Below are 18,601 nucleotides of genomic sequence, written 5' to 3'. Positions count from 1 at the left end.
GCTAATATAACTCTTGCAAGCTTGCTAACTTTTTAACGTCCATCATGGGAAAGTGCAAATTTATCGCCAGCTGGCTGGACGACATTCGTCTTCACCATTGTCTCACTTCTGTTGCCAAGACATAATGATTTATTTATTAGCAATTTTGTAGTAAATTTCTGCATTTTACAGGTCTTAATTTGTTTTAATGGTCTTAAAAATGTTTTAAAGAGTCTTAAATTTAAGTATAAGAAACCAACCACAAATCTCTGATCAGTGTGTCCCTAAACTCTTTAATAGTGATAGCCTAGTTATTTTAAAAATAGTTTTATACAATCTGCTTCTCTAATGTTGTTGCTGATGTCTCTGGCATCGTTTTTACACAAACCCGCCTTCTGTACACAATCAAATACAAAAAAAAATTTCTGCTTTTTAAAGGCAGTCACACTTGGTGATGATCATCTCAACAATGGATTTGATTAGCAACACTTGGCTGGTACTTACCCTCCTAATTCATCTTGCAAACTAGTGAGGCTGGGTTGCTGGAGTGCATCTTTTTCATATTGTTTCTTGTTATCATTTAATCTAAAACATTGCCTGAATTAAGAATTTCCAACAACAAAGTCTCTGGGAGGCAGATACACATCTGAATCGACAGGGTTTTATTTTAGGTAATTATGTCTTTTAATACTCTCTTATGAGATTCAGCTGTATTTGATTGTAATGAGACTCGGCTCACGTCTCCTTTTTTGTTATCCAAACCATATTTTGTCCCCCAGAGCATTCTAATTGGAGCGCCGTGTTCTTTTTATAACATAGACATTAAAAGAACCACCTCTCTGGAGAAACTGAAATTGAAATTCTTGCTAGCTGCTTTGCCCTTTCCTCGCACCTCTGCCGGGTCCAAATGATTAGCGACCTGGGCAAGCCTCAAATGAAGCCTTGTCTATTCTGATAAGCGATTTACCCAACAAGGACAATAACCCCGGAAAGAACCTGCATTGTGCAGGCCCAAGGCTACAACTCCCATAGTAACCTCATTCTCTGCTGCTCATTGACTTCACAGCACAGTGCTGATTTCAGGGACTCTATATATCTAAGTTACTGTGATTGCACCTTGAAAAATGTATCAAACCAATGTGCCAAAGAGACATTCTCCCTCTGTGTCCTTCTCTGCCTCCTATGACATTCCCTTCCCCCTTTTTTCTGCCCCCTTTGCTCCCTGCAGCGCCTTCATCCACGAGGCCAGCGACCCCTCCCAGCAGATTCCGCTGGTGGATTCGTCCCTGCAGACTCCTGTGGGCCTGGCGCTGGACTGGCTCCAACACAACCTGTACTGGACCGACTCGGGAGACAAATCCATCTCTGTGTCCTCAGTGGACGGCACCAAGAGGCGCGTCCTCATCAGCTCTGACCTGAGCGAGCCCCGGGCCATAGCGCTGGATCCCCACCACGGGTAATTGTGCAGACATGGCCGCCAGCGCCATTTACAGGGCAGTTTTCATCTTTTCCACATTTAAATGAATGTCATGTTAATTTATTGCTTTTGTTGATGCATTTGAATTCCTTTCTTGACATATGTAGTTTTTCTGCATTTCTCAAAAGGAGTTTTAACCAAATAATATGGAGTGTGCATTAGGGCCGAAACAATTAATTAGATTAATCCGATTAATTGTGATTAATCGATTATTGAAATAATCTTCAAGTCGTTTAGTAATTGATTAATCATTAACGTGAATGTCTTATTAATTTTGGACTTTTATTGATACATATGAATTGTTCTTTTGTAGCAGGTAGTTTCTCTGCACTCTCTAAAGGATTTTTAGACAAATAATATAGGGCTTACACAATTATTTGTGATTAATTGATTACTGAAATAACTGTCAACTAATTTAGTTGAGAGTATACAATGGAGTACACAGACTCAAAAAAATTAAATTTGCTTTAAAAACAACACACTCAATAATTAATAATTAAGAGCAATAATTAATCCAAAACTTTCCAAAAAATATATACATTTTGCATTTAAAATAAAAACAAAACCTTTGTAAATATGTTCTACAAAGAACTGCTCATAAGGAATAGCTCTAGCTTCTCCTAGTGTTGTTATTGCATGTTAGGCAAAAAAAAAAAAAAAAAAAACTTATTTAAGAAAGGAATTTAATTATTTGCATATATTTTATCGTATTTCTAATATTTTTAAAAAAAGACAAGCTAAGTAGAAAATGAAAATGATGTAGAATGTGCTAATTTTTATCGTCAGAATAATCGTTATAATAATCAATTCCAATTGGAATCGTTTGTTGCAGCTCTAGTCTATGTATTTATAAATATTTGAGCCTGTCTTTATTATTGTGAAACTGTGTGAATTAGACAAAATCTGCAATGAATGCAAACCTGTACAAACATGACCCGTCTCTGAAAGTCATTGAAGTTTTTCTTGTTTTTTTTTTTTTTACCAGTCATTCAACTATTTAAAAGAACATTTCAAATACATCATTTATAACCTCGATGAGTGGAGATCAACTTTTCTCTGCCAATGTTCTTTTCCAACCAGGCATTAAATCAGTAATTGACCCTGGTTAGTGAAACAAAACATTAATAATTTTAATAGTACTTTTAATCATCATTAATGATGTCTAATGAAAACTGTTGTGATTATTTCTTCCGCACAAAACCTTTATTTGACCTTCTAATTTTAAAATCTATGCTAATTACTGAGGTTCATGTTGTGAATTTGCATAACAATTTACAATACATCAGCATAATATGGTGTCAGACTCAGTTTATAGACACAAGACGGCAATTATTCTGGACTTTTTTATTCATCAGGCTAAATTATTGAAGATGACTATGACGGTGAACTCGGATATGAATTTCGGTTGAGCCGTCTGACATTAAACAAATGAAATATGTTTCCACTCATCTCTATCCTGGAGTTAAAGGTCAAAGGTCCGATTTCTTTTTTTTTTTTTTTACTGATTTTTATATATGGTCATTTCACTTGAGAAGCTGTCTGAACAGTTTTATATAGAAACATTTTCATATAATTTATCAGATCAAGTTGTGATGCACAGAAATTCAGGACTTTACATATCCAGACTTAACTGAACCACAAGAACATGAAGAATACTCTGATGTTTTTAGTTACCTAGGAGTCATTTTTTAGATACTGGACATGCTATTGTGACTTACAGGAATATTCTGTAAATCACATACATTGGTAAAGGAGCTATGTAGCAGACTAGTCACAATGTTTTATGAGGGGTTCCTTATTTCTGTTTTTAGTGTTGCACATTTTTATCATTATCAAAATATTCCAAATAGAATAATGAATTTATTATCTTTCTTTCAGCTTCATGTACTGGTCAGACTGGGGCACACGAGCCAAGATAGAGAAGGCTGGAATGAACGGAGTGGATCGGCAGGTTCTGGTGTCTGTAAATATTGAATGGCCCAATGGCATTACTCTAGGTAAGTGGGGACAATAAAACTACATTAATGAGGCAATACTGTGCTAAATATTCTTTTTTGAGCTTTTTGATGAGGGAATATATTATTCCCTCATCAAAAACATACCTGGAGTGTTGCCTTGATTATTTCATGCTTGTTCATGAGAAATCCTTTAATCACCTGTGGCAACCATTCAGCTATTCAAAACACCAAAAGTTTCCAAGTTTTTGCTTCACAGAGCAAATCCTCCCTTTTCCCTCCTGTGAGTCCCCCAATCAGCTCCTTCAGACTAGCCAGCAGCAAATAGCAAACACCTGTTGGAACTGTGCGGCAGCTGAACTCGTTATATGAGCTACGTCTCAGTGAAAAGCTTGTAAAAACGTTGTTAAAGGGTTCATAGAGGAGAAATATTGTTATGACTTCCTGAAGGTGGAGTTTCGGAAAGAGCAGGATTTTTTTTAAAGGGACAGAGATCCAATTTCAATGCATTAAATTATAAAGTCTACTTTCTTTTAAGTCATATTTAATATATAGAGCATTTTTCTAACAACTGAGTTACTTGATTATGCTATAAAATGGCACTGTGTGCCTGGAACATACATAATACTGCCCCTTTAAGAAAAATACTGTTGCTTTGAAATAATATTTCAAGTGTTTTGGATCCGTAAATCTCTGTGTTGTGTAACACTGACAATCTGACATTTAAAAAAAAGTAATCCATTCCAACCAAAGGGATTTGTCGGTCGGAGTACATGAAGGCTTACCACAGAGACGATCGATTTCTATTGAGTCTGGGGAAAGCCCTCCCTCCTCCTCCTAATGTGCGTCTGTGTGTGCTCCTCAGACGTAGCCAACCGGCGCCTCTACTGGGTCGACTCCAAACTGCATCTCATAGCCAGTGTGGACCTGAACGGGGCTCACCGGAGAACACACATGTCCTCTGCAGAGAGATTGGGACACCCTTACGCTCTGGCTGTCTTCGAGGTTTGTGTGTTGCTTCTCAGATTAATTCGCAATTGATTTTAAAGATGTTCTCCTCCCACATTGTATCACATCTTCAAATTTTCAACCAAAAAAAAAAAAACACCTCATAGGAGGGGTGTATTTGAACCCAAATCAATCCATTTAATTCAGCTTATTTCATGCTCAGTTGGTGGGTGTCCATATTTTTAGCCTTTTGTCTCGTCTCCTTGTTGCTTCCACTGGCTTTGCATACCAAATAAGAAGTAGAGATGATTCCGAAGGAGAATATACACTTCTCTTTCTGGTCACCAGCCAAGTCTTTTGTGTGCATGTGATGAATTGAGGCCTTCAGAGGAAATAAATCCAATCAAGACTCTTCGTGCCTGTGAGTAAAACCCACTGTAGTTTTCAGAAGAGTTGCCTCTGCAGCAAATGTAGAATTATCCCTCAGAGGGGTTCCTCCAATGGACCGAGTCTCAGTAAGACTACAGGTAGAGACAAATCCTCTTCACTTTAAAAAGCTTCTTCAAGAAGAGAGCACATTTGTTGACACCGCTGGTAAAGATATATGAAAAGTGTTCAAATAAATTAATCTTTTATTGCAGCAGCATAATCTCACAGAGGAAAACCCCCCACTCCGTTAAGACATCAACGAGGCGTCGCCTGCGAGATCTTTCACACATTTTGAAGCTTTCCCCTCCAGTTTGGACGGACTATTTAAGCCGCAAAGCATGTCATGTCCTCCGACTGCCGGCTTTTGCTGGGTTATCTTCAGCTCTAGCACCCCTCCTGGGCTGCAAGGATAGAGACCCCCTTCTCACTTCCTGATATGTGAAATCATGTCCAGGAGGTAGAGATGCGCTCATCACTCCATAATATGAGCAGCATGACCATGGAGTGATAAAATCTGGACTTAGAGATTCTGTGTATTAGACGGTATTGGCGTTTAATGGTTTATTTAAATTAGAGATGCACTGACACGAAAATTTGACATTTATATTGCAATTAATATTGCTCTTATGGCTGATAACCAATATTTACTGGTACTGTATTGTTTATTTAACCTCTGCTTCAGTTAAACTACCCATAATCCAGTGCTGCAAAGCTCTCACCGTCTCATGACCAAACAAATATCACACCACCAACTTTCTCCCCTTTCCCTCCAGCGGTAAATGGCAACAAGATGGAAATAAATATCGGTTGTTAATATTGGCCGGATTCCAAAAGGAGGAAGCAAGCTATAGCGCAGGGCATTCTGGGTAAATACAACCAATACAAATGAAAGAGTCTTGTTCTAGTGAGAGAAACAACTTGTGGTCTTTTACCAACGACAAAAGATAAAATCCTGAAAGTGCTAAAAACTGACGCCACTCCATTTTGGTTTACATTTTGTGCAGAAGGGAGTAGCGCTCAGTGTTTTCATCTTCAGAGGTTTTCGTGTCTTTTCCTTCAGTAGTTATTGGTGCAGCGCCACCACAGGCGAGGTGGGGGGGTGACAGGTTATTCAATTATTTTGTATTGTTTGAATCCAATAGCTGAATCACCTCCTAAGTGCAGTCAAGTTCTCCAGAGTCCTGCTAATGACCTCATTATTTGACTCAGGTGTGTTGAAGTAGAGATACATCTAAAAGTTGCAGGACCCTCGAGGCCTGGAGTTCCCCACCCCTGGTGTAGTGTGAAGCCAAACCACGCCAGCTGAAAATGTAACAAATGTTGCAATTTTGTCTATCAGGTGTAAAAATGCCCTAAGTTCCTATTAATTTTTTTGTAATTTTTAGTAATCAATGGCTTCCTGTTTCCCTTGGGTATAAATAAGACGTGACACAGAGGCCCATTTCTAATAGCCATTTGCCAGGTAAGGGAGATCAAACTTTATCAACCACAAACTGCACCAAAAAGTGCCATCTTGTTGTCACCAGGTCTCCATTGGGACCGTTAAACACTAATTAAGCCATTTCTGTCCTACCATCACAAATAGAAACATGTGGAGTTACTAAAAGATAGCGCTTTTAAGCAATACCCGGTCCAGGTATTTTTAGAGTGCAACAACAGAGGAATGTGTGGACAAGCACCTGGCGACCACTGATATAGTCAGCCAGACAGTGGCAGTAATGCGATTCATGCGACAGGCTCCACTCAATATTGCTGGGCTGGTGTGTTTCCAGCATGCTGAACAAGAGAGTCACCTTGTAGTCACAACAGGCCAGAGTGAAGCCAGCCATCGATTATGTCTTGTACTACAGGGAATTTATCATAATTTTACTAAGTACCATCACAGTGCCGGCTGAACCAGGACAATAGAAAATTGGCAGGGTTTTATTTGAAGCAGCCAAAACATTTAAAAAGAGGATGAGGTCATTGACAAACACAGAACACGATCCTGTCAGTATTCATAGTGTACTTTTAAGGAAGCATCGCAAACAAAAGCTTTCTTCAGTGAAACGTGTCGCTTTAAGATATTAAGCTTAAGATTTTTGTGTCTGATTCTGTCATTTTGTTTCACTTAATGTCTAACAATGAAACCACTTGCTTTGTTTTTACAGCAAAATGTTTACTCTGAAACACCATGTTCAATTTTTTCAGGTAAACGGCAATGGACACACGGAGAAAACGTTGCATAAAACGTAATTAAATCACAGAGACTGTTGAATTGTACTGCTGTGATGAACTGTTTTGTTCTCAGATCAGGACTCTGACGACTTGTAGTCTAAGGTATTATCTGTTTTTACTTTTAATTGGGTTAATTAACTAAGGGTAATTTCAGAGGAATAATAAAGCCTCTCATAATTAAACAATATTTGCACAAATTCATAAACCAGTCCATAAAACAAAGCAATGCACTTTCTTCTTTTTATCAAACAAACGTAACCTAAATTAAGTGGCAACGTTAAATATTTAGGTACAAGCTTGGAGTTTTAGAGCGTCCTGATTGTTGTCCCACTTGTTGCTTCAACTAAGAACCAACCATAACCAAAGTAACCTGGGCGCCATAAATGTCCTTGCAGGAAAGATTCATTTCTCTGAATGTGAAACTGTCAGAACAGCTAAATGAGAACTGAAGATGAGAAATGAAGGTCATAAAATCTGTGCAATCTATCTACAGGCTCTCTGGGAATATACTTTCTGTGCAACGCTTGTAAAAATATCTGAACCTTAGGAGTTACGGTGGTTAGAACTTCACCAGCTCTGTGAGCGCAAACATGAGATTAAGATGTGTTTGCAAGTAATGAACTGTGTTTTGGAATTTACCCCAATTACAATGTTTTGGCTGCTGTTGTGAGGTCACAGTTACACTGACAAGAACAACTTTTCATTTTTATCGCCCGTGCTACAGGATCGGATCTACTGGACCGACAGAGACAAGGCAGCAGTTTTTATGGCCAATCGATTAACCGGTCAGGACATCCAGGCTCTGGCTGAAAACTTGAACGATCCCCATGACATTGTGGTTTTCCACCAGCTCCGACAGCCACCAGGTGTGTGCTCAGTCTGTGTGAGGCCCGTGGCTGTGTAGAAATAAGCTCATAATCAAACTCAACCACGTTTTCTCTTGGTGCCTAAAAAGTGCTGACCACTTCAGAACAGGCATCCGAAGGACGGAGACAAGGACACATTTGAACCGTGTAAATCTTTGCTGTCTTTATGTTAACCTCAAGATCTTTTTGCCTCTCACTCATTTCTATTTTCAGGTCCAGACAGCTGTAATTTAGGCAGTGTAGCCAATGGGGGTTGCGAGTACTTGTGCCTTAAAGCACCACAGATCACCGAACATTCTCCCAAATACACTTGTGCGTGTCCAGATGGACAGGACTTGGGGCCTGATATGAGGGGCTGCGTACCAGGTGAGGGTCTGAGGGACTGCATGGTTTTGTTGGGTACAAAAAAGATCCTGCTGTACATATATTTCATAGACACATAGAGCAGTGATTTCCCACTGGAATGGGTTCTGCAGAGCTCATGTCAAAAACTATGCTTTTAAAATGTCTCAAATTTATGTATCTAAAATAAAGGCCTTAAAATGTCTCGAATTAATTGGAAAAAATGTAAGTCAGCCTTAAATATGTTAATCACAGGTCTTAAATTTTGTGGTGGCAGAAATACTTAATCTCATATATTGTATGTAGTTTATTTTTCGCTAACAACCTTCTAACATACTCTTGCTAGCTAGCTTTTTTGCATCAATCGTGGATAAGTGCAAATTTATCACCAGCTTGCTGGACGACATTCGTCTTTGCCACTGGCTCACTTCTGTTGCCAACCAATACCATGCTGCGCTGATTCTGTGCAACAAAGCTAGGTACTACTACTATATAAATATGCAATTTTCTTTTGTACATTTCTACTGTGAAACAGGTCTTAAATTTAGTTCGTAATGCTCTAGAAAAGGTCTTTAAAGGTCTTAAATTTGAGGTGGTGAAACACTGCTAATGCCAAAGAGATTGTCAACATGCATACTATAAAACAACAGTTAAATGAGTTGTTTTATAGCACCACACTCCTACTACTCCTACTACAATCCACACAGCAATAGTGTGGATTGCAAGCCTGGGATCTACTGGTGAAGAAAGAAGCAGGGTTGTTGATCTCCAGTCCTTAAGATCCAAAATTCTTCAACTTTTAGATGAAAACTCCTTCAGCATATCCAAATCCAATAACTAGGACTTTTGCAGGACTTTTGCAGAACTTAACAGCATGCAGAGGACATTATTTGGTCTTTTTATTCAGGTGTTTTGGACCAAAGACCTGGAGTTCAACACCCAATGATTTTTTTACATCTTAAACTGTGTTTTACATAATAATGTTCAGTGTAGAATAATCCAGCTCTGGTTGCATCTTTCAAAGTTTAAATTTTGAACAAGAAACTGCCAGATGCTGTCCAGTGAAAAACTGAAATAACCCATTAGTTTACCACCGATGGGAAGATCTTAAGCAGATATTGACTTCATTGTCAGAAGGAGCCAAGGAGCAATTAGCCAGGGATTCTCACAGTGCTAAGAATATTTTTTCATTTCAAGACCTACTTCCTTTATTATGTCAAAATGAAAGTCTCCAACAGATTAAAACACTCACCTTCATATTAACAACTCCTACTACTAAGTTAAGATGAGATCTGGATTGTGGTTGGCATGTCAGAGTTTTGTGTGATGAGGAATATTGTGGTGTGTTACTATCTTCACACTCAAAATGTTCTTGCCATTATTTTTATAGACCCTGCTCAAAAGCTGGGAGTACCTCAAGACTTTACAATGTTTTTTTAAACTTAAGTTTAAGTTTTGTTTATTTGAATATAGTAAACATCTCTAGATCAAATCTCCAGCTTTGATTTAACTTTCCTCTTAGCAGCGCCAAGGGACGACGTGACAGCGAGATGGCCACCTGCCTTTGAATTTACACCTGACGCCAGAGGCATCGCTCCTTCCTCAGGAGGTGCTTCGCAGGCAGACGACGTCCCATACTTGAGCACCGTTCCGTCTGCTTCTCCCGAGTTTCTCACGCCACTCAGTACGCTGCAGCCTCTGTCGTCGCAGGAGTCCGAGTCACTGGGCTCCCACTCCACAGCCACGGCCACGGTCATCTCAACCACGTCTGCAGGGGACAGCAGTGTCTCCCAACACTGTGAGTGTGCAGTCTTGAAAAAGTAGAATTGCGATCAGGGCTGAAACGATTAATCAAATCAATCGTGATTAATCAATTATCAAAATAATCGTCAGCTATTTTAGTCATCGATTAATAGTCAATTGGGCTATACATACTCTGGCTATAGCCATCTGCTGAAAGAACAACATTCAGGACAGTAATTAGGCCAAAACTGTACAAAAAATGAACATTTAGGATGATGCACTTTGTCTTTTAATATATTTTGCCCAGAACTCCTCAAGTGGCATTTTTAGCTTCACCTGATTCAAAATCTGTAAATAAATAAATAAATAAAATCTCCCGCTAACAATCAATCAATCAATAAAACAATCAATCAACAAATTAGTACACAGTATTTTTTTGAGCTGCACATGTATACTTTGCTACAAATGAATAAGCGTTCACAAAAGGAATGCTGTTATTGCATTTTAGGCAATAAAATGTTTGTTTTATTTAAAACAAATGAGTAATTTACTGTCTTTGTGATATTGTGTAGAAATAGCTGAAGTGGTTACATTAAAAAATCTGTTAAATGTTCCACATTTTTAATCCAATTAATCAATTAATCGTCAAAAATAATTGATTACTAAAATAATTGTTAGTTGCTGCCCTAATTGGGATTTAAAAAACTGTTTAGTTGCATCTACTTCCTGTTAGGAAGATGGCTAGCGATCTTGAATTGGCTGTAACGAGGACATTAAAGTGGGGAATCTACAAGCCTCAGCCACCGACGACAGAAATAATTGTCACCTTGAAAATTATGCCGTTCTCCTCATAAAACGGTGGTTTATGTGGGCGGGCGGGTGGAGGGAGCGGGGGTCGCATATCTGGAAGGAAATTTGTGTTGCGGCATAAATGCTTGCCTCATAAGTGTGTTAGTAAGTACTGCATGTTGAATGCAAATTTTGCTCTAATGCAGTTATACGGAGCCTGTATGTATGAAGGTGCAGAAGGTCGGGGGTGTCTCAAAGTCACACTTTGGCAAATACCGAGCTCTGCATCCTTTACGTTCCTTTTTTAGTTTTTTTTTCTCCCTCCCCCCTCTTTTCTGCCGCTGTCTCTCTTCGTAAAACACTCACGGCCATTAACGCATGTTCACTCACTTGTCGCCTCCCTGTTTTATCGTCTCTCATTTCCACTGCCTTGACCCTTCTTCGACGTGCTGCTTATCTCACGCTTTTTGTATCTTACCTGCCCTCTTACTTTTTGTTCTCTTTATGCGACTGCCTTTTCATCCCATCACTCCTACACCATGTAATTCCTCATTCCTTCTCTCTCCCCAGCCGGTGGTGAGAACTTCGTTCTGGGTGAGAACCTGACGGTGGCCGTTCTGGGCGTGGTCATTCCTATTGGTAAGCTGCATGCAGCCTCTGTTTTCTTAGTTTGTCTGGTTACAGAAAGGCCGTTTGGCTACATACACAGCGCCTTGCAAAAATATTCAAACCTTTTGGACTTGTTCACATTTTTCTCACATTACAAACTTCAATGTTCTTCTAATGGTATTTTATTACATAGATCAACATGAAGTAGCACCTAACCAGGAAGCAGCAAGAAAATGATATGTAGGCCTTAATTTTTTCTGCAAATTAAAAGTCTCCCTCTTCCTGATCAACTCATTCAGACTAGCCAACAGTGATTAGCAAACACCTGATGGAACTGTGTATGTCCTGGACTCGTTATACGAGCTACTTCTCGGTGCATTACTGGTAAAAATGTTGTCAAATTGTTAATAGAGGAGCCATGTTGTGATGACTTCCTGAACGTGCAGACTTTCTTAAAGAGACAGAGGCCAAATTTGAAGGTACTAAATTACTAAGTGACTCAAAATTTATTTTGAAGGTAACAGAGTTTCTTGATTGTTCTATAAAATGATTCTGTGTGGCTGGAAAACACATAATTTAAAATGTTAGAATACATTTCTATTCATTCCACTTGAGTCATCTTCCTCAGTAATAATGGCTGCAATTCTTGTAGTTCTTCACTAAACGTCACATACTAAGTCAAATTGGACGGAAATCATTTGAGCAACTTTTTTTTTCAAATCATGCCCAAGATTATTATTTGGATTTATGTCTGGGCTTTAACTGGTCCAGATTAACTCATTGATGTGCCTCGATCTGACTGTGTGTAGTGTTAACCTGCTGGAACAAGAACTTCATCCCTAGTTTCAAGTCTTTTGGTGTTCCTCTGTATTTAGCTCCATCCATGTTCCCATCAACTCAAACCAGCTTCCTGCTCCTGCAAGAAAAACACACCCACAGCACGAATCTGCCTCCACCATGTTTCATCACAGAGGCGCTGTTTCTGATTGCTCTATACTGTCAGTTTTCCTCCACACATACCGTAAATTTTGGTGTTTCATTTTGGTGTCGTCTTAGCAGTTGTGTTGGTCATCTCATAAAATCCCAATAAAATACATTGAGGTTTGTGGTGATGGTATAAAAATGTGAAAATTGTGATGGATATTTATATCTTTGCAAGACTCTGCACATGTACTGTGTTACCCTGATGTATAAGGTACCTGTTTGTTGAGTCCATCACACATTCACAGCTGTGCACTGGAGGAGTGAATGCTACAAGTCTACAAGTCCTCCTCTCTGTTTTTTTTTGTGTATTTGATATTCTTGTCATTGTGCATCATTCACCTTCTACTGTACTGTTGTGTGGGGAACGCTTTGGCAAGTATTCTTTGCTAAAACATTGTAGTTTTCAAACTTTATTGAGGAGTAATAATAATTGAAGATAAGAAAAACAGCAAATACCTTTGAAAATGCCTTCATGATAATTGTGAGAATTTCAAAGTTCTACCTACTTATGAGTATTTCATGAACTAAAACACTTGTGGCTCCATCAAAAAGTCTGTGCTGGTGCTATCACACCTCAGACTAAATGTCAGGATACAGTTTGAAAGATTTTTCATAAGACAGAGAATCTGGCTAATAAAGAACTAAGCAGCTCAGCTGGCTAATATGCTAAAAGAGGAAATTCTATTCAGTCAGCCGTTAAGGATTCAATCATTACTCTACGTCCATCTCATTGTTACATTTGTAGTCGGAACTCGGAAATTTCAACTTACCAGCTGGAAAAAGTTGGACTTCCTAGTGGGAGAAACCCAGACTAAGGATTTTTAGTCTGGGTGATTTTGGTGATTTTTAGGATTTTTCAGTGTTCCATATGGCCGCCCCTCGCATCAGCAGTAGTACGCGGTGGTGGAAACCTATTTATTTTACAAATACACATGTAAGAGTGCATCTAAAATCAATGCTACCTTTACTGCCTGCAACTCTTATCTGAAAAAAATAACAGTGGTCTTTCCTTATGGAAAGTGAAGCAGCTTAAGCGATGCTCGCAAGCAGTGCTACTTGGCCATCGCCATGTTGAAATCCAGACTTCTCTGACTATGTTAATTGGAACACTTTTACCTCAGGTGTGGCGTCAAAACCAGCATCACTGCTCTAACAAAAACATTCGGAGAAAAGCCAAATGATTAACTGCAGGTCTGAGTCATTTAAAATGGCTACATCTGCTTGTTATATAGCTACAGTCTCTGGCAAATAACACTGAATGAAGCTTTCTTCATTTTAACCCAGAAAGGATTAAAATGGATCAGGCATCCCAAATATTGCTCACTGTTTGCTTAAGCAAAGCCACACAACTTAATTCATTTGCTACACCACATTGTTTTTGTTTTCTTATTTAATTGTGACTAAAAAGAAAAAAAAGGAACAAAACATTTATTAATAACAGCTTATTTCCTTTAAAATGACAGACCTGATTTAAATCCGCTAGATATAGGGAAAATAAACATAATTCAGCTAAATATATGACTTTATACCCAGTACCTACTTTAAGCTAAAACCTGATTCTGGACTAAATGAACTGGAATGAACTGAGCCAGCCTTCTTTCTCAGACAGACTTTTTCATTTTGTTTGTAATAAAATCAGGTCACAATACAGGTGGAGAACACAAAAGTGTTTATCAGCCGTGACAACTTTAACAGTATTTTATTGGTGTGATTTAAAGCTGCAGTGTTAAATTACAATGCCTATTTAACGGCAGATTTAACGTGATCATTTGCCATCACATAGTCAGGCATGTGAAGTTTCAGCATATCTTCATTAGTATGATCGGCTACTTTTCCTCATATCTGTTTGTATAATAAAGACACTACATAAAAAAAATCATATTACAAATGAAGTATTAAAATAACACATTCCATTTTCCCTGACTTTTAAAGAAAAGCTGCAGTATGTAACTTTTTAAAAAAATGTTAAAACTGCCACCATTTTGTGACAGTTTGAGACAGATAAGCTGAAAAGATCAATCTCCTCCACCTTGTCCCTGAGCTACTTTTGCCATCTGAAGAAATCCAACTCTCCTTACCAAAAACAACCACTCAGAGGCAGGAGGAGGGTCTTAGTGCTGTCAATCAATCTCATGTCCTCGCTGTGCATTGTGCTAATGTTGGAGAAACAACTTACCATTACAAGACAAATGTTTATTCGCCATCATCAGTGGCCATGCTAACTAAGCTTAGCATTTACAACAGGCTATGCTAGCTGCAGCTTAGCAGAGAGTGAAGAGGATGAGGGATGAGCGCTAAGACCCGACTCCGGCCTCTGATTGGTGGTTGTTTCTAGTTAGCACTGTGAGAAGGCAGAGGAGCCCAATTTTACAACAAATATGTAAAAAAAAAATAAAAAAATTTATAAAAGCTACATACTACAACTTTAAGATAGCAAAATATTTTATTTTCCCATACAAAATAAAAAGGTATATCTTCTTTGAAAGTGTCTCAGACGATCCTTAAAACAAACACTCCAACTCTAAGCTTTAATGAAGGTTATTTAGAGTCTGATTAGAGTCTGTGCGTACTTGTGTGACTCATCTTTAGCCTGTGCTGCACCACCCACCCACACATACACACACACAGTCTCCATACCGCTCCCTCTTCCCTCTCTGTCCCCCCCATCCTGCATGCCTCTTCTTCTTCTCCTCTCCGTGCCCGTCATCTCACACCATGGACTCGTTCTGCCTTGTTAACGCTCCCCCTCCTTTCCCCGTGTCCCCTGCCGCTGTGTGTTAAACGCATGCAGTTCCTATCGTTGCCACAGTGGTGTTCGGCCTGGTCTGCGCCGGAGTCTACCTGGCGTGGCGGAACTGGCGCCGCAACTCCACCAAGAGCATGAACTTCGACAACCCGGTCTACCGCAAGACCACCGGCGAGGGCGAGGAGGACGAGATCCACATCGGGAGGACCGACGGCATGGGACACCACGTCCACCACCACCACCCGTACCCCCAGGGGGTTGGTATGGGCGTGGTGGGGGCTGGGGGCGGCACCTGCCCGCAGTTCATTGCCCTGCCTTTGGGGGGCAGCATGCCCGACGCGGGGACTCACTGGTACACGGAGCAGCCCATGCTCTCCACTGCAAAGTGAGGCAAAAGGACCTGCTTCTGGTGCAGCTGGACTCTCAGGCACACGGAGAAGTCAGAATGAACTTGGACTAAGTTTACCGAAGGGATGAACAACATATCATTGTTTCATTCATCCACACACACACGCCCATGCCCCCCCCCACACACACAGCCATGTCCTGTCACGTTACATATAAACCAAGAACGAGAAAGAAAAATTAGGGAATGAAATCTGTTTTTTCTCCAGTAGATTCTGGTAGTTAAGTAATCAGGTGGTGCAGATGCGCTCTCAACGCTGGAAAATTAAGTCAAACTCTCCGTTTTTAACTTTTCCATTGACAACCGTGTGCATCTGAAGCTGCTATAAGGCATCGGACTTGAGCATCCATTTTGTCCTTGATGTGTTAGTTTGAGTTTTGTGTTACTGCTGGTTGGCGGCAGCGCTCTGGGACAGCTAACTAAAGAAAGAGGAGCTGTTCAACTGGGGCAGCCGGTGGAGACAATCTGTTGGGATCAATCCCAAATGCTGTTTCTGGAGACGCCTGGTGTTGTAAACATTTATTCCTGGATCACTTTGTCCGGTTCAGTGCTTCATGATGTTGGTTGAACTCCGTCAGTTTTGAGTATTTCTCTAATTTAGTGAAGAGAGTTGGAAGAGTCTTCTGTGAGCATAAAGGTGCAACTCAGAGTTCTTCTTCTTCTTCTTCTTCTTCTTTTAGTAGCTTGTTTTAGATGTTAAATGGTCTGAGAAAAGCAATAGGCTGCAGATAGCAGCCAGTTGAGGTGTTTTGTGGTTGATGGGAATCACTGAGTGGTAATGATTTCATTTGACGACCCACTTTTGACTGTGACACACACAGACACATGTACACTCCACCTGCCGTGCAGCGGTATCAGATTCCCGTTGTTTTCCAAAGTGGGTGGAGGGGGACGAGGACGAGGTAAAATTCGCTCTCTGGAAACACAAGCAGCATGCAACCAACCGACATCGCCGCCGTTCATTGTTCCACACGAGACGCTCTCACCCACACTCACACACATTTACTGCACAGTCGATTTCGCCACTGCTGCCACTGTTATTTGAGTAGACAGTTTGGGACAGGAGGGCCCAGCTGGTCTCTGCTTAGGGAGAGAAAAAAAACCTGTCATATTATGTTACCACGAACGCGAAAAGAAAAAGAAAAATCGGACTCCGATGCAGTGCAGTGTGGTGCCTGCAGACCTCGTCGGTGAACAAGTTTCATGCCGGTTTATACAGATCACCTGGAAATTCCCCCGTGTGTGCTCATCGAAATGCATGTGTGCCAATTGTTCATCGCACAGCCATATTTGAAACTGTTTTTTGGATGCTATTTGTTGCACAACCCTCTTAGAATGCCTTCTGGTACTGTGTTTCTCATGGACAAAGAAGGTGTGTGTGTGCGTGTTTGCACGTGTGTTGACCTCTGTGTGTAGGGGTGTGTGAGCGAGTGTGTGTCGGCAGAAAAGCTTCGAGGGTGTTTTTTTGACTCATTGGGTTGTAAATACGTTTTCATAACGTTTTTTGATAAGGTATTGTATAATTCTGTAAAAGAAGAGCTGTATATAAGATTTTAGATAAAGTGTTGACACCTATATTAATTTATTTGTATGAAGAAAGCACTGTTTTTTTCCTTCCTGATTGTTTAAAATCAGAGTTATCCACCAAAGTGTTTTGTTTTAGTTGGTGTTTCTTGCTGTGTATCGTTTAGCCTCATTTTTTGTGAATATTTTTTCTTAGCCTTTATATAATATTAAGAGGCCCCCCACACCTTCCACCCAAAAAGAATTAACAAAACAAAATCCACATTGGTGGAACATTTTTAAGCCCAATGTCAGTGAGAACGTTGCTTTGTATTTATTTGTGCCTTTTTTGTTTACACTTTCATATTAACCTTGTGTTTGTTTGTTTTTTGTTTTTTTCTCATGAAAAAAAAAGTCAGCCAGTTGCTGTACGTCTAATACCGAACTGTACTGAGGAAAAATTGGTTGTGTGTTTTATTTTTCATAACTGATTAGTTTTAAATATCTCTTTTTCTTGTTATATAAAATCTGACAAACACAAGTCTGCAGTTTCTCTCTTATTTTTTCCTATGTAAGTCAATTTCCTTGTGACTTTGTATGTAGAAACATAGGAAGGATTATTATTTTGTGTAACAATGAGTCAAATTAACAGTGGGTTACTCTGAGTTGTGTGGTGATCTAGCAGGGAGAAAAAGCTGGCGCATCAGAAGTTAGCAGAAATCAAATCATCCACCAGAATATTCTCAGAATTTATGTTTTTCAATTTGAATTTTTGTCATAGGTGTTTATTCAAAATGAACCAGTCTTCCCACAGAGCTCTTTGCCAAATGATACACAACTTTAAATTGCGTTCATATATTAAAGATCTTCATGTGTCATGATGAAATTAATTATTTTCCTTAAGTTTGAAACCTCGGTTTGTCGTACTGTATTGTGGTTCCTTTATTAAAATGTGTTAATCAAATGAACAAAAACTTAATCTAGGTGGATCTTACCAAGTGGATTGGGATAAACAAATCCAGTCAGACTCTCATCTTGATTCTGTTCTATCTCTTTTAGTCTGATCCAGCATCAAAAGTTCGCCAATGAAAAGTGTTTTCATCTGACACTGATTATCAAAACATTTCAATATAAAACCAAAACTTAAAACAAATGGTTATATTTCAGAGATGGAACAAGATTCACTGCTGTCTGGAGCAACAGTTCAACCCAACCCAAGGTTGCTAAAGTCTTTAAGAAGAGAATGCATTCAGTTTATTACCTTAAAGCTGCAGTAGGTGACTTTTAGCAAATATGCAATAAATACATTTCTATAAATCTGTCACAAAGTCATGACAGTAGAATGTAAGACAGGTAATCTGAAAAAAAAAAAAGCTTTTCTGGCTCCTTCCAGTGATCCTACTACCATATACAGAACTGCACCACTCCCTGTCAGAAACAACCAATCAGAGCCAGGGGGAAGGTCTTAGCAATGTCAATCATGCTTGTGCATTAACTGCTCACATCCTTCCCTCGTTTAATACGTTCCGTCACTCAAGCTCAATATCGCCAGTGTCCTGCAGCTGTTTAAATATCTGAGAAACAACCGAACAATTAAAGTGTCAATTT

At 39.5% G+C, this 18,601-nt stretch overlaps 1 protein-coding gene across 3 annotated transcripts in view; it reads left to right on the top strand.

The window, feature by feature from the left end:
* LOC116722060 (low-density lipoprotein receptor-related protein 8-like) overlaps positions 1–17,534 on the top strand; it is a 97,696-nt gene extending 80,162 nt beyond the window's left edge. The window contains exons 11-18 of one of the 3 annotated variants that reach the window (XM_032566169.1): positions 1,208–1,435; positions 3,335–3,453; positions 4,277–4,416; positions 7,730–7,871; positions 8,085–8,237; positions 9,739–10,011; positions 11,316–11,384; positions 15,130–17,534. In XM_032566169.1, the coding sequence (XP_032422060.1) occupies positions 1,208–1,435; positions 3,335–3,453; positions 4,277–4,416; positions 7,730–7,871; positions 8,085–8,237; positions 9,739–10,011; positions 11,316–11,384; positions 15,130–15,473 (1,468 nt within the window). In that variant the 3' untranslated portion in view covers positions 15,474–17,534. Of the gene's footprint in view, positions 1–1,207; positions 1,436–3,334; positions 3,454–4,276; positions 4,417–7,729; positions 7,872–8,084; positions 8,238–9,735; positions 10,012–11,315; positions 11,385–15,129 lie in introns of all 3 variants that reach the window. The other 2 variants (XM_032566170.1, XM_032566168.1) reach the window with 2 other exon arrangements.
* The last annotated feature ends 1,067 nt before the right edge of the window (positions 17,535–18,601 follow it).

This window comes from Xiphophorus hellerii, chromosome 6, assembly GCF_003331165.1.
Source record: "Xiphophorus hellerii strain 12219 chromosome 6, Xiphophorus_hellerii-4.1, whole genome shotgun sequence".
NCBI lineage: Eukaryota > Metazoa > Chordata > Actinopteri > Cyprinodontiformes > Poeciliidae > Xiphophorus > Xiphophorus hellerii.
Note: the sequence above shows the minus strand (reverse complement) of the source record. Positions and strands in the feature narration are given on the sequence as shown.